The sequence below is a fragment of the Neodiprion fabricii genome, chromosome 2 (genome assembly GCF_021155785.1).
Source record: "Neodiprion fabricii isolate iyNeoFabr1 chromosome 2, iyNeoFabr1.1, whole genome shotgun sequence".
In the NCBI taxonomy this organism is placed as follows: domain Eukaryota; kingdom Metazoa; phylum Arthropoda; class Insecta; order Hymenoptera; family Diprionidae; genus Neodiprion; species Neodiprion fabricii.
In genome coordinates, this window is record NC_060240.1 from 25570071 (window position 1) to 25584385 (window position 14315).

The window sequence follows — 14315 nt, forward strand, 5'->3', positions numbered from 1 at the left end:
GCTCAATATTCTTTTAATCGACGGTAAGTAATCTTCCGTTTTAGCAGCTTCACCATTTACTATTTGAAGCGCCCTGGAAGCGCTCGGCGGTAAACGTGGCCTGTCTCGAAAAACTGTAATTAAAAAGTAACAATTAGATCCATAACGATGGGCCGAAAAGTGTCAACGTCAACGGATAAGCCTAGTCGCAGTTTTTACACCTGGAATGAAATATAGCAACTTGAAGTGCCGTAATTGTCGTGAGTGGAATGTAAAACAATATTCGGGTTATACTTAATCAACTCACGAAACAACAAAGCCACGCCAATGACGGTAGAGGATGCAGCGGAAGACCAGAAAAGGATCGACAAATCTTGCCCGATTTCGTCGATTCCCTCACGATTTTGAACTATCATCGGAGTCATCGAGTGGCTAACGGAAAGTCCAACAGTGATACCGCAGCAAGCGATGGTAGTCGCAAGGGCGGTTTGTTTCGGGCCGAACCAACGGGCAGTCAATAATCCCGGAAGAGGCTGGATGAACGGTTGCGACACAGCGATTATCGCTTGGCCGATTAAAGTCACGACGAAACGATCCGGAGATACTAAAAAAACTTTGATCTATGCTCCGAGACACGTACCATCGCTCTTGCTGGAACCGATCATCTCAGACCAATGAGATTGACCAGATACGAGCATGGAATTAGCAGAATGAAGTACATCACTATGAAAATAAATAAAGTCGATTAAACGGTCAGCGACGAGACGTTGTAGTATCTGGAATCGTAAAAAGTTTTATTAATGATAAATGACGAGGAACTGTGGCTGTTGGATACGCGTGGATATAATCTGCAGGTGAGAATCATCGGAGCGATTTTAATCTTACTTGCATATCATATAGCTGACGATCGTGTATTGGTACTGATGAATATGGATGTAAGCACTTTAAAGAACGAATAGCGCGAATTGAAACCAACGCGTCTTAAACACTTTCACCTCCAAAGTATTTCGGGCAGGTTCCGAACTTTCTTTGGCTCCCTCAATATCTCCAGACTTCGGAACAAATGCTTTAAGCACGGAGTTTAGTCCACTCAAATTCGGTTTTACTGCATCTGCATTTTTGCCACTCTTTAACTTCAGAATATTGACGTTTTTATACGGTTACTTTCGAGTCTTTAATCTAAAAAGAACTGTTTAATTCACCACCTGAACTGAACGAGTTCAAGTTCAGTTCGATGCGTCAGTGCATCAGATCAGGTTCTATTTCGGTGAATAGCCGAGTATGCAAATTTCTACTGGGTCCGTTTACATTTTTTCACGTTCACTTCTTCCTACTTAGCGTATTTATCACTGCTAAACTCTTGACAAGAGCAGTCGTCAAAATGAGTCAATCACGGGTTTACTACCTATTGCCTCGTAAATATTGGCTGGCTTTTAGACATTCTTGGTTTTCTTCAGATCGATTCGATCAGCATGTCACGGTGGAATCCTGTTTTGGCAGGAGGTCATTCGCCAATCGCGTTCTGTCTACACTCGACGTAACATTGCATTGCTGAACCAGGCTGCAAGTTCGTCATTTTAAGTAGGTCACCTTCCACCTTCGGCAATGGAACTGGAGGCTTGTTAATAACAAACGTGTAGTTCACAGTGTGAGCTGCGGCGAACCCAAAATGAATGGATTCATTAATGAATTTGTTGAATTTGCTTTGTATACTTAAATCCGAGTCGTCATCGATAAATATCAATTTATACCCTACAACTAAGGAAAGATAATCCCTTGTTGTCAAATCTGTCTAGCGCCATCTTACGAAAGATGGAGAAATATCGCGAAACGTAAGTAGAGGGGAGCTTCAGAAAGGGGGTTTAGGCAGTGTGGATCCGAACCTTGAGCACAAAGAACGTAATTTCGAAACGCAGGATCGGCGAGTGCCAAGTGGCATTGAAACGGAATCAATCCAGCATATATGCGTGCGGCCGACTCGTCTAGCATCAGTTTGATTCGTTCAGTTTCAAGGCGCTTGGCCATGAATTCAATTTTTTATCCCGCCAATTGCTGAGGAAGGAACTCGCGGGTAGCACAGTAATCGGTGAGGTGACGACGAGCGGCTTCTGATCAAGGTTCAGGCGCGAAACGCTCGTCGCTAACCCGCGAGCTGATGAAATTATCGAACAAGAACATGTCCCGGGAGAACGAATCTCGTGAAGCACAAGATCTTTCAACGCGGATGTCGGTGATGGCACCGATCTAGCTTTATAATACTTTGATCACAAGAGCGGCCCAAAACAAATCCGAAAAACGCATGGTTTACGTCCGGTGATCGAATTTTCAGTACATTCGATAACGAAGTGATTGAATTTTTTTCGATTGCGACAGTTGTACTAAAAATAAATAACAATTTATCAAACAGACGAGTAAGAGATGGATGGTTTGATTAAAAATCTTGAGACAAAAATCTTCTGAGGCATAAGTTATCTTTATTTACATGACCTATCGCACGGTAAGTATTTTGGATTTTTTCCATTAACATTGACTTACTTAGAATTTATTCTACAAACTATTGAAGATGTATAGATAGGTGCTCTTACTGACTTTCGTAAGTGAAATTTTGCTGATCTGCAAAATAAGTTGTATACCGTTTCTGCTATATTCCTAACGTTCTTGCAGCATTCGTGCTCGAGGAATCCATGGCATGAAAAACGGCCGTCTTTGGCAGTTTCATTGTTTGTTTCTTAATGTACAAAGCTCCAGTTACAACAAGTGTGTTCATTGTTAAATGTTCGTCCTGAACATGATCCAAATTTTTTCACGAAGTATAGAATTGTTCGGATTTCAGGTCCTAAATATCGCTGAGGTATTTGACTGTCTCACGTAAGTGCAAAATCAGCCAAGGCGAGCGCTATAATCAGACGGGTCGGATATCGACTATTCGTAAGTGTAACACACGCTATTTTTACAAGACCTGTTGAGAAAAGTGTCTTTTAAAAAACACCCAAGTTTCCGCCGACAGTGCGTCAAATTGAGGTTACGTAACTCACTCTCAGTAATACAGTGCGCAAAATTGAGTTATCCGAAAGTGAACATTGAGTCTTTGAAATCCATGCCGGCTAAAATTCGGAATATTATTCATATTGCCGCCGTGACTGACTTGTGGAAATTTGTATATGTATACTAGTCGATACATTAAAACAGAAGGCATTATTTTTTGGAGGAGACTGACACAAGAGTGGGTGGCATCTTGTTGTGGACTAACAAAGTAAAACTTCGGAGAGTTGGTGTTAACACTCAAGTATTCCCGGTTAGTTTCCCATGGATTTAGGGTTATGCCACACTATCGCAACCGATTCAGATATCTTTCGTATTTTATAACCACTTTTCTGAATTTTTCCTAGTCGACTAATGTGCACAATGCTAAGCCCTTTTATTTGGCGGAGTTTGAAGAGATTCTATTACTTAGATAAAATTACGAGCGGGCCGACATTTTTGTCAAGTTGGCAGTATTTGGCTCGGCCTGCTGAGCTCGGGTGAAAGTTGCGCGTGTATTGGCGCAGGAAGAGAGTTGGAGACCCTTTCAACAAAGATCCCCTGTATGCATCCACTCATTCTTTATGTATATTCACTGTTTTCACCGATCTTCTCTACCGCCATGTACGTATATATTATATTTTGAGCTGGTCATCTGCTCAGTCTCTGATTGATCGTTGGTCTGTAAACGTTTGAAATGTCGAAATGGAACCCCATCTTCATGTATCAGAAACAAAATGTTTCGCCTCGTCACTTTAATGCACACACCATGCAGAAATAAAGTCAACAATACATTAACATCACAAATTTCAACCTCGTATCAGATGTTGGTAGAACTGGGCCAAAGATGATAGTCGCAATGAGGTAGGTGGAACCAATATATCCTACCTGAGGTTAAGGAATTTGTACAATTTTTCTCACTAAAGGAAATTAATCTAAACAAACTGAATCTGGATGAATAATCAGGTGTGAAAACGTGATTAATATCTTATGCATATTGAAAAACCAGGAGAAACCATGGTTATCTTATTGTTGGTTACCGAAAAATGAAGAAATGCATATATCATTGGTATATAATTGGTTATTTTTTCCCAAAGGTATACGAGTTGATGATATGGCATTGCGTGCCACAGTAGTCTTGGATGCGTTCTTATCATTGCACTTCCGTTAACTATGAAAAACATACAACCGAATCCGGATAATTATAATTCCGAGTTCTCTGCAGCTGTTACAAATAACTGATTCAATTCCCAATCCGTGAAACGAGCTTCTCTTTCAGGGATCAAAATTCCACACTGTTTCGTCGAAAGTCTGAGAAGGCTGGGTAAATACTTTTTGAGGGACAGTCTTGTAGTTCACAACACATTCAGCAGCCTTCTGGCGACGAAGTTCGCTCTTATTAACACCAGTTAAAATCGTACCGAGAATGAGCAGCGATATGAAACACGCGTGTGCCGCTTTGTCTCCGTAGACTTCCATCAAACTTCCGGCGATCAGAATTACCAGAGGACTGTAAACGTTTGCTGATACGCACAGCAGCCCCGTGGCGATATGTTCTGGTTCTGGATACGTTACTTCAGCGCTCAATTCGTAGTCCATCGCTGTATAACTGACCAATATACCCCTGTAAGTTTGAACAATTCGTCAGATTATAACACAATACTCTTCAAATACATGACACTAATTTCGTAATCAACCGCATTGCACATTTTTAATTACCCAAGCATTATACCGGAGACGAATACCATCCATTTGATTTCAACGAACAAGCTCACAGCGAACAGAATTTCCCCCAAGATAGAGAGACTGCACAAGGAAAACGCGATCTCTCTGTAAACAGTTTATAACAGTATAATTGACTAGTGGATAAACAGAAAAAAGGTTGGCATCCTTGTACTAGCCATGACCGCATAATGGCGTTTCTGGCAATCGATTATTGAATGGCTTGATATAGGCTGTTGGGTACTTCAACAGGCGAGACCGGGGCTACAAGTCATACAGAACAAGTTTTCAAAGAATAAATTAAAGCGTATTTATATTCACAATTGTATTCGAAAAGATGACAGTAATTGATGGTAAACACTTAAAAGTTATGAAGCGCTGACCTCTACCATGCATAAATTATTTTATCGTGAATTATTCAAAACAACACTCAATTTCACAAACAAGCAGAACGAATTCATGTTTTGTAACGGACCATATAATTCACTTACGAAATGTGTTATTTGATGCAAGATTTTTACTTTTTCACAATATTGGTAGAAATATTCAGCTCGTTCTACTTTTAACATATGATCGTCTGTGCAAAAGTAACGCGAAACTCAATTACAAAAATATGAAATTCCAAACACGTGGTATGTATTTTGATGTTGTAGTTAGGAGAAAAATTTGATTGCAACGATCAATGTTTCATTATGATTGAATAATATTTGTCGTGAGAAATATGTTACTATGAACCAAAACTCGAATTTTATGTATAGATGAATACAATTAGCAATGAGCTTCCTTCCAATTATATATCACACATTTTGTGCTCGTGTTGTAATACCTTGAATTGAAACTGCCAAGTGGGCGTTCTCTTGTGATTTCAAACACAATTTAAACGAACAACTCAAGTCGCTAAGGTTTCAACTGGTTGACATTACCTGAATTTCTTAATCCTGTCAAGAACAAGGGCAACGGTTAGCGAACCAACGGTTCCCGTGATGACAATCGCAAACCCTAGCTTTCCAACTTCCTTTTCGCAATTCTGAAATGAAATTGACCGAATGTCAGGATGAAACAAGTCCATAAAATTAATATCATGCGTCGCACCGAGCTTTACTTACACTGAAGTGAGCTAGATAAAGCGGATTCAGCATTGCAGTTATTGCATTCAGAACACTCATAATTATGCCGTCAGAGTTCCACAGTACTAAGTAATTCTTGTTACTCAATATTCTTTTAATCGACGGTAAGTAATCTTCCGTTTTAGCAGCTTCACCATTTACTATTTGAAGCGCCCTCGAAGCGCTCGGCGGTAAACGTGGCCCGTCTCGGAAAACTGTAATTAAAAATTAACAATTAGATCCATAACGATGGGCCGAAAAGTGTCAACGTCAACGAATAAGCCTAGTCGCAGTTTTTACACCTGGAATGAAATATAGCAACTTCAAGTGCCGTAATTGTCGTGAGTGGAATGTAAAACAATATTCGGGTTATACTTAATCAACTCACGAAACAACAAAGCCACGCCAATGACGGTAGAGGATGCAGCGGAAGACCAGAAAAGGATCGACAAATCTTGCCCGATTTCGTCGATTCCCTCACGATTTTGAACTATCATCGGAGTCATCGAGTGGCTAACGGAAAGTCCAACAGTGATACCGCAGCAAGCGATGGTAGTCGCAAGGGCGGTTTGTTTCGGGCCGAACCAACGGGCAGTCAATAATCCCGGAAGAGGCTGGATGAACGGTTGCGACACAGCGATTATCGCTTGGCCGATTAAAGTCACGACGAAACGATCCGGAGATACTGAAAAAACTTTTATCCATGCTCCGAGACACGTTACCGTCGCTCCCGCTAGAATCGACCATCTCAGACCAATGCGATTGATCAAATACGAGCATGGAATTATCAGAATTAAGTACATCACCATGAAAATAATCGAAGTCCATTCAACGGCCAGTGTAGAGACGTTGTAGTATCTGGAATCGTAAAAAGTTTTTTTTAACGATAAATGACGAGGAACTCTTGATGTTGTACACGCGTGGGTATAATCTGTAGGTGAAAACCGTCGTAGCGGCTTAATCTTACTTGCATATTATATTGCTGATGATCGTGTATTGATACACATGAATATGAATGCTCGCACTGTAAAGAAAGAATAGCGCAAGCTGGAGCCAACGCTTCTTGAACACTTTCACCTCCAAAACGTTCTGAATATGTTTTGAAATCCGTTCGACTCCTGCCACGTGTTGAAATTCCGTTTCAAACTTCGGAAAAGACGTTTTAAGCACGAAATTTAATCCCTTCGAATTCAATTCTTCTGTGTCTGTATCGTTTACACTATTTGAAATCACCATTTTGACGGTTAAATACGGTTGCTTTCGAGTCTTCGATGTAAAAAGAACTGTTCAATCCACCAAGTGAACTGAGTGATCTGAAGTTCAGGTTTGATTGGATCAGTGCATCAGATCACGTTTCATTTCAGCGACTAGTCGAGTATTTAAATTTCCACTCCCTCAGTTTACAGTTTTTCCTGTTCACCTCTACGTACTCAGCGTATTTTAATCGATCACTGATGAACTCTTGAGATAAGAGTGGTCACAGAAATCACTCGATCACAAGATTACCATCTACTGGACTTTCTACACCAAACAGTTTAGATTCATGACGAGAGATAATTAAATAGGCAACCACTAAGGCTATAACCGGTTCTTCAAAGGTCAAACGGAATTCCCTAGTTCAGGATAGATAAAAAATTGTGCAAACTTAATTACGGACGTTGTATATTTTTCTCACTCAGTGCGAAGGTCGACTGGGCAGAAATACAAAATCCCCACACCTACACATGTGTAATAACAAGATTCTCCAACAATGAGATAAATATGATCGGAATTTCCGACCTGTGTGTTTACATGCAGATGGTTGCATTCTAGCATCGTCTGAGTCACGATTCTGACGAGCATCTTCCAAGCGGCTTGCAAAAGTACCTATTTTGGGATCCTCGCTCTGTTGAAGTGCCTTATTAACCCTTGTGCACTAGCAGGGGCAAGGTTCGTAGCCAGGACTTCAATTCACTCACAGTATCACAATCCCGATTCATTTAATCGATACCTTAATTCAGAAATATACCGAAATAAAATATAAAGAAAATACAATGGCTGAAATATGGTTCTACAATGTCCAACAAAGCAAATTAGGACGGGTAAGTCGGTGGTGGTATGCAACCGGGTCGACGCTTTTTACTGTTGTCGTAGTGGAAGGCAGGTACATGCTCATGTCCGAGCTTGGCGTGATGCGGATGGATATATGCTCAAGCAGCGGCGTGACACTCAATGCTTTGGTATAGGACCGACATTCGAAATTACATATTGAAAAACATAACGATCTGAATCGAACTGGGTGATGAAGCAGCCAAAGGTTAGCGGACCTTTCGAGTTTATTATACCACGTTTGTTGGTAACATAAATTTTTCGCAGTTCACTCTCGAGATAAAAAAGCAAACAAGTTTCCATTGTTGGTTATTATTATAATCAATGCTAGCACTCTTACTGGTCAATTTCTTTTTCATCATTTGTTTTATTTTTTTTTTTTGTTTTTGCTGTGTGCGAACAAGAAAGTGGAAGAGGAAAGTTGTTTCACCCTGTTGTGCTCCAGTGGCAAAGCGCTAATGTACCGAAGAGCAGAGACTTTGGCAAGGAGTTTTATCGACTGTCTCCTAAATGTTGACTGACTCTCAGACTCTCTGGGTATTTTTGAGATCGACTCGGTCAGCTTTGCGCGATGAAATCCAGTTTTGGCAGGACACTAGTGGCCAATCGCATGCTGTCTCCCCTTTACGTGATATTGCTCAACTAGTCTGCAAGTACGTTGGATTATATAGGCCACCTTTCATTGTCTACTATAAAACTGGAGGCTCGCTGGTAACAGGTGTGAAGTTTACAGTGTGAGCCGAAGGCGAGAACTGCGTTCGCATGCCCCGTGTATGCGTCAATCTAATAAGCAATTCGAACCTGGAATAATTCTATAGTTCATGGAAAAATATAGACCCTATTCAGGACTATATACACAATAAGGATCACGGTCGTTGAAATAATAGCTTGGTATATTTTTGAAAAGAAAAATACACCGCAAAATGGGCATTTGTTCGTAACGCGGTTACTTGGCGGGCGAACGTTGTGAAAACGGCCACACATGGAAAAAAAAATGCACCGAACAAATCTCACAGAGCACAAGATCTTCCAACGTGGAAGTCGATAACGTCACCTATCTGTCTTTAATAGTTTAACCACGAAAGCGGCCCGAAATCGAATTCAATCGGGGATAGAATTAGCAAAACACTGAATAAGTGATGGCAATTTGTCCGATTGGGCCATATACTCTAAATAACACTTAATTTCTCAAACGGACAAGCAAGAAATGGCCGGGTTGATTTAAAATCTTGAGACAAAAATCTTTCGAGACACTTAATATCTTTATTTATATGATCGATTGCACAGCAAATATTTATAATTTTTTCACCAACATTGACATATTTGATTTAGTATCGCTCAGCTGTTTAACTGGCTAACATAAATACAACAGGAGCCAAGGTGAATTCTTTAATTAGCCAGCTTAGACATTGACTGTAAATATTTGTGGTTTTTTTTTTTTTCTTCTTATTTTACACATAAATATACGGACGAATGAGATAGAGACAGATGTATGCACGGGGAAGGTTAAGAATTTGAGTCAGTAAACATAATAAAATGGACAGGTATACAAAAACAAGAACATTGATGGATACGAGAATTAACTCCGACACTGAACTAAATAAATAAAATATAAATAACGATAGAAATCTTTTAATTATTCATTCAATTAAATTTTACTTTTTTACCTGTTTGATCATATTTAAATATATGGACATCCATCGTTTATTTCATAATATTTAAAATTACACACTCATACATTCATTCGCGCAATCATACACAAAGTAAAATACGTCCTATTAGTTAATTAATTTCTTTGTATCAATTGTTTTTTTTTATTTATTTTTTTTTTATGTCAATTTCTAGTCATTCTCATCAGTTTTTCGTTATTAAATTAACAATTTTATAACTTATCCATGTACCTACTTGTAGTTTGACCCAACAGGTTCCGTTATCCATGTAAGATCCACTAATAATTTTCTTTTCGATGTGCGTCTCATCAGATCGTTCCTCACGTGAGATGTTTGTTTTCGTAGATTAGCGTGGAAATTAGTTTGAAATTACAGAAATAACGTATCAAATTTTGCATCGACACGAGGAATGAAATTTGTGTGCATAATCAGGCAACTCCTCTACGAGTGTTTCGTATTCTCGGCCTTTTCTCCGGCCTGATTTATGACGCCTAAATCAAGCTGACTGTGTGACGCAAATATTCAACATCAGCTATCATCATGGGTCAATTAAGTTTAGCGCACACTTTTAAAATTGCGTATTATCGTCACACGACTATTTGTCTGTATAACACACGTTATTTTTTCAATGCCTGTACAGGAACGTGTGTTTTAAAAAACACCGAAGGCTCCACCGACAACGAGTAAAATTGGGGTTGCGTGACTCACTCTCGGTGATACAGTGCGTAAGATCGAGTTGTTCGGAAGTGCGCATGCGCCGAAGAAATCCCTTGCGGGTGTAAAATGTGGCATCTGAATTGTGCGCATGCGCCAACGTTGTCTCATCGAGCTGTACAAAAATAGAGTGCCTTAAGCACGCTCTACAGTTTATGTAAATTAAACTTTCCTAACAGGTGTCGGAAATCGTACATTTTACATCAAGGAGGCAAAGTGGGTCTTTCGACTCGATCGTAAGTTTGCAATATGAACTGTAGGAGATCGTGTGTGCGGGCCAAAAACGAAATCAGCGAATACACGTGACGAAAAAGACTTTTCCTGTATGGTGCACGATAATTTATATGACAAAAGTACGGCTTACAAGTTTTATTATACGGTGAAGTACAAAATACAGCATTTTTTACTACTACGATGCACATTTTTTTTTTTTGTTCTGTCGCAGAGGCGGTTACATTACGTACAAAAGGCAGACAAAAAAAAATGCTTGAACCATATAAAAGTGTTCTATAAATCTAATTTATCACCGCAGAACAATCTCCAGATGATTCTCTTGCACTGTGTCATAATTAGTTTATCATCAAGGTGTACACTTAATACGCTATACGTATAATAAATGTAGCAGCCATAAATTTTTACTTTTATCGCCAAGATGTGATCGATTTTTTGGTTTCAATTTAACGTGTGTAAAGCGTATATATTATTTTCTCGAGAAAAGAATATTACAAAGTATTCAATGCCCGATGTTATTCTTTATCCTCAAAAATACTTTGCGAAACATCAATCTCATTCTGATATTTCATGATTATAGATACTCTCCAGTTTTGACAAACGACTTGTCCGATTTCCTGAGTCAGTCCGTGAAATAGGCTGCCCTCCTAGGGATGAAATTTTCACATTTACTTTTGAGGGACAGCCTTGTATTTCAGGGCACATTCAGCAGCCTTCTGGCGACGAAGTTCGCTTTTATTAACGCAAGTCAAAAACGTGCTGAGGATAAACAGTAGTGTGCATAACGCGTGCACCGCTTTGTCTCCGTAGGCTTTCATCAACCTATCTAAAATCAAAATCAACAGGGAATTGTAAATGCTTATCGACACGAACAGTAAACCTGAGGAAATATTTTCGGGTTCTGGATAAGTTAGTTCCATGTTCAATTCGTAGTTCACTGTTATGTAGCCGCTCAAAAAACTCCTGAAATGTAAATCGATTGATCACGTTATAGTCTAACTCGCTCTTCAAACGCATTACACAGAGTTTGTAATTAATTGCCTTGCATTTTTTCAATTACCAGAGCAAAATACCGGCGACGAATACCATCCATTTGATTTCAGCGAAGAAACTCACAGCGAATAGAATTTCCGCAAGGACGGAAAGGACGCAGAAGGAAATTGCAATCTCTCTGTAATCATTTTATCACCTGATTTTCGGTCATGACTCCGAGTAGAATGGTCGTATTTAGTAAATATACTGATAATATTTATAATGGTCAGTTCTCAAATTTTTGCGAAATTTGCACCAGCCCGTAAGAGACTGAATTATATTCGGATTTCTGGAATCGAACAGTTTCAGGTTATGATTTTCTTTTCCAATCGTTCTGTTTAACAAATGACATCTTGCATGAGGACGCAGCGCAAAAACGTGAGTTCTGACATGGAACTTTTGTTGAATTAAAATAGTCAGTTTGGTTCCAAGTTTGATTAAAAAAAGCCCTACATATTTCACAATTCTTTCCTTTCCCAGTAACGGAAACTGTTTAAACCTTAGGGAAATGTATGGGCTTACGATTATAGTTTTGGGTTAACGAAAGAAAGTTCGAAAAATTTACATCAACGCTAAAATATTTCCAGCTGGTTCTAACTTAATTTGACGCTTTGCTACGCAGCCACAACTGGATTAGATATTTGTTGTATTTTATCACGACGTTTGCAAACTCTTTCGGCCGACACGCATAAATCATGAGCCCTCTTATTTGCCAAAGTTTGACGAGATTTCGTTACTCAGATAAATTAAGAATTGTAAAATGACGGAGGTCCGACATTCTTTCAATATATTACCTGAATTTCTTACTCTTGTCGACAATAAGAGCAGCAGTTATCGAACTAATGGCTCCTGCGATGACGAGTAACGAACCCAGCATTCCAGCATCTTTTTCGCTATTCTGAAACGAAATACCAAAAAGACAGAATGGAACAAGTCCCTACCGTTGAAATTACATGTAGCATTAAACCTATTACCTTGAAGTGTTGTAGGTAAAGCGGATTCAGCATAGTTAACATCGCGCTCTGGACACCGAACACTATACCGACCGAGTTCAACAGTAACAAGTAATCCCTGTTGCTCAATATTCTTCTGATTATTGGTAAATAATCTTTGGTTTTACCTTTGCCACCTGCTATCTGAAGCGACTTAGCAGCGCTCGGTGGTACACGTGGCTTGTCCTTAATAACTGAAGGAGAAAAAAAAAAGAACTAGTTTCCCCTTGTGTTAAAAATGGAAGTGTCAACGCATAAATCTAGTAACAGTTGACGGGTACACTTGGAAATAAGTATTACAACTAAGGTCAGTATAAGGTGTAAGATAATACTTAAGGGAATGCCCTAGTCGATGTTGTCGCATATATCTCCAAACATGGAAAAGAGTTGGACAGACCGATTCTATGGGTCATTCCGAACAAAAACATTCCAACCTATTTTCACTTGACGCAGAAATAAAGAAATGGCACGAATTCCACAAATGTACTATTCCTATTTTGGAGAATCCATGCAATTCCTTTGTTCTTGCGTCAAATGAAAATGTCTTGGAGTGCTGACGTCAATACCTTTTTCGTGTTTAAGATACGTGGCCTTTGATATTTGGAAACATATACGTCAACGTCGAAATCGACCAGGGCACCTCTTCAAATGATACTCAATCGACTCACGAAACATCAAGGCCACGCAAACGACAGTAGAAGATACGGCGACCGACCAGAACAACACCGACAAATCTTGGCCGATTTTCTCAATTTTTTCATGGTTTTTGACAATCATCGGTATTACTGTGTAGCCAAGGGATATCCCAATTATCGTACCACAAGTAGCCATGGTAGACGCAAAGGCGGTTTGTTTTGGGCCGAACCAATGGGCAGCCAACAATCCCGGCAGAGGTCGGATAAACGGTTTTGAGACAAAAATTATAGTTTGGCCGATTAAAGTCACGGCGAAACGATCCGGAGATACTGAAAAAACTTTTATCCATGCTCCGAGACACGTTACCGTCGCTCCCGTTAGAATCGACCATCTCAGACCAATGAGATTGATCAGATACGAGCATGGAATTATCAGAACCAAATAGACCACCTGAGAAATTATTGTGGTCCAGGCAACGGCCAGAGAGGAAACGTTGTAATACCTGTAGAATAACGTAGTTTTGTAAATAATGAAACATGAAAAACTCAACTGGTTGGATGTATTCGAATTTCTGTAACTGTCAGCAAGGGTACAAGCACTTAGGTCTTACCTGCATATTATATTGCTGATGATTGTGTACTGATACATATGAATATAGGTGTTCACACTGTACAGGATAAATAGCGCAAGTTGGAACCAACGCCTCTTGAACACTTTCACCTCCAAAGTATTTTGGACAGGTTCCGGAGTGTCTTTGGCTTCTTCAACATCTCCAAATTCCATTTTGGAATTGTCTATGAGTAATAAATTACAGGTAACCGATTACCAGAAAAATAATGTTGCGAAAAGTCAATCTTTGAACCAAAATGAACAGGGATTTGAATGTCCAGAGGACCAAACAACAAATCTCACAAAGTGCAAAATACCCACCTGATGGCAATTCAAAAAAAAAAAAATAGAAAAGTCCGAGTGATTAAATTGTATTATTTGATAAAAAATGATCGACACGTTTGAACCGACACTTGAACCGGAATGAAATTGTTTCCACCCAGGTACTTGACAATCCAGTTTCATAGTTTCGCTGACTGTTCAAGCAGAATTCGCACACGCTGGGTACACACTTC

The 14315-nt window shown here is 39.5% G+C and overlaps 3 protein-coding genes across 6 annotated transcripts in view; 1 reads left to right on the forward strand and 2 right to left on the reverse strand.

Annotated features, from left to right (window-relative positions):
* LOC124175190 (LIM/homeobox protein Lhx4) overlaps positions 1-14315 on the forward strand; it is an 80472-nt gene that overhangs the window by 45860 nt on the left and 20297 nt on the right. The gene's annotated exons all lie outside the window — the stretch shown is intronic.
* On the reverse strand, positions 4064-8189 carry LOC124175189 (uncharacterized MFS-type transporter C09D4.1-like). The gene is made up of 6 exons (XM_046555184.1): positions 6796-8189; positions 6217-6686; positions 5829-6043; positions 5646-5749; positions 4720-4830; positions 4064-4624 (listed from the first exon to the last, which is right to left on the reverse strand). Exons 1-6 carry the CDS (start codon positions 7062-7064, stop codon positions 4276-4278), a joined length of 1518 nt encoding a protein of 505 aa, XP_046411140.1. The 5' UTR covers positions 7065-8189; the 3' UTR covers positions 4064-4275.
* On the reverse strand, positions 10677-14245 carry LOC124175192 (feline leukemia virus subgroup C receptor-related protein 2-like). 2 transcript variants are annotated; one of them, XM_046555191.1, is made up of 7 exons: positions 14122-14245; positions 13802-13985; positions 13374-13693; positions 12538-12749; positions 12358-12461; positions 11592-11702; positions 10677-11494 (listed from the first exon to the last, which is right to left on the reverse strand). In XM_046555191.1, exons 2-7 carry the CDS (start codon positions 13972-13974, stop codon positions 11200-11202), a joined length of 1215 nt encoding a protein of 404 aa, XP_046411147.1. In that variant the 5' UTR covers positions 13975-13985; positions 14122-14245; the 3' UTR covers positions 10677-11199. The 2 variants fall into 2 exon arrangements, with proteins under 2 accessions (XP_046411147.1, XP_046411146.1); XM_046555190.1 differs by having other exon boundaries at positions 13224-13693.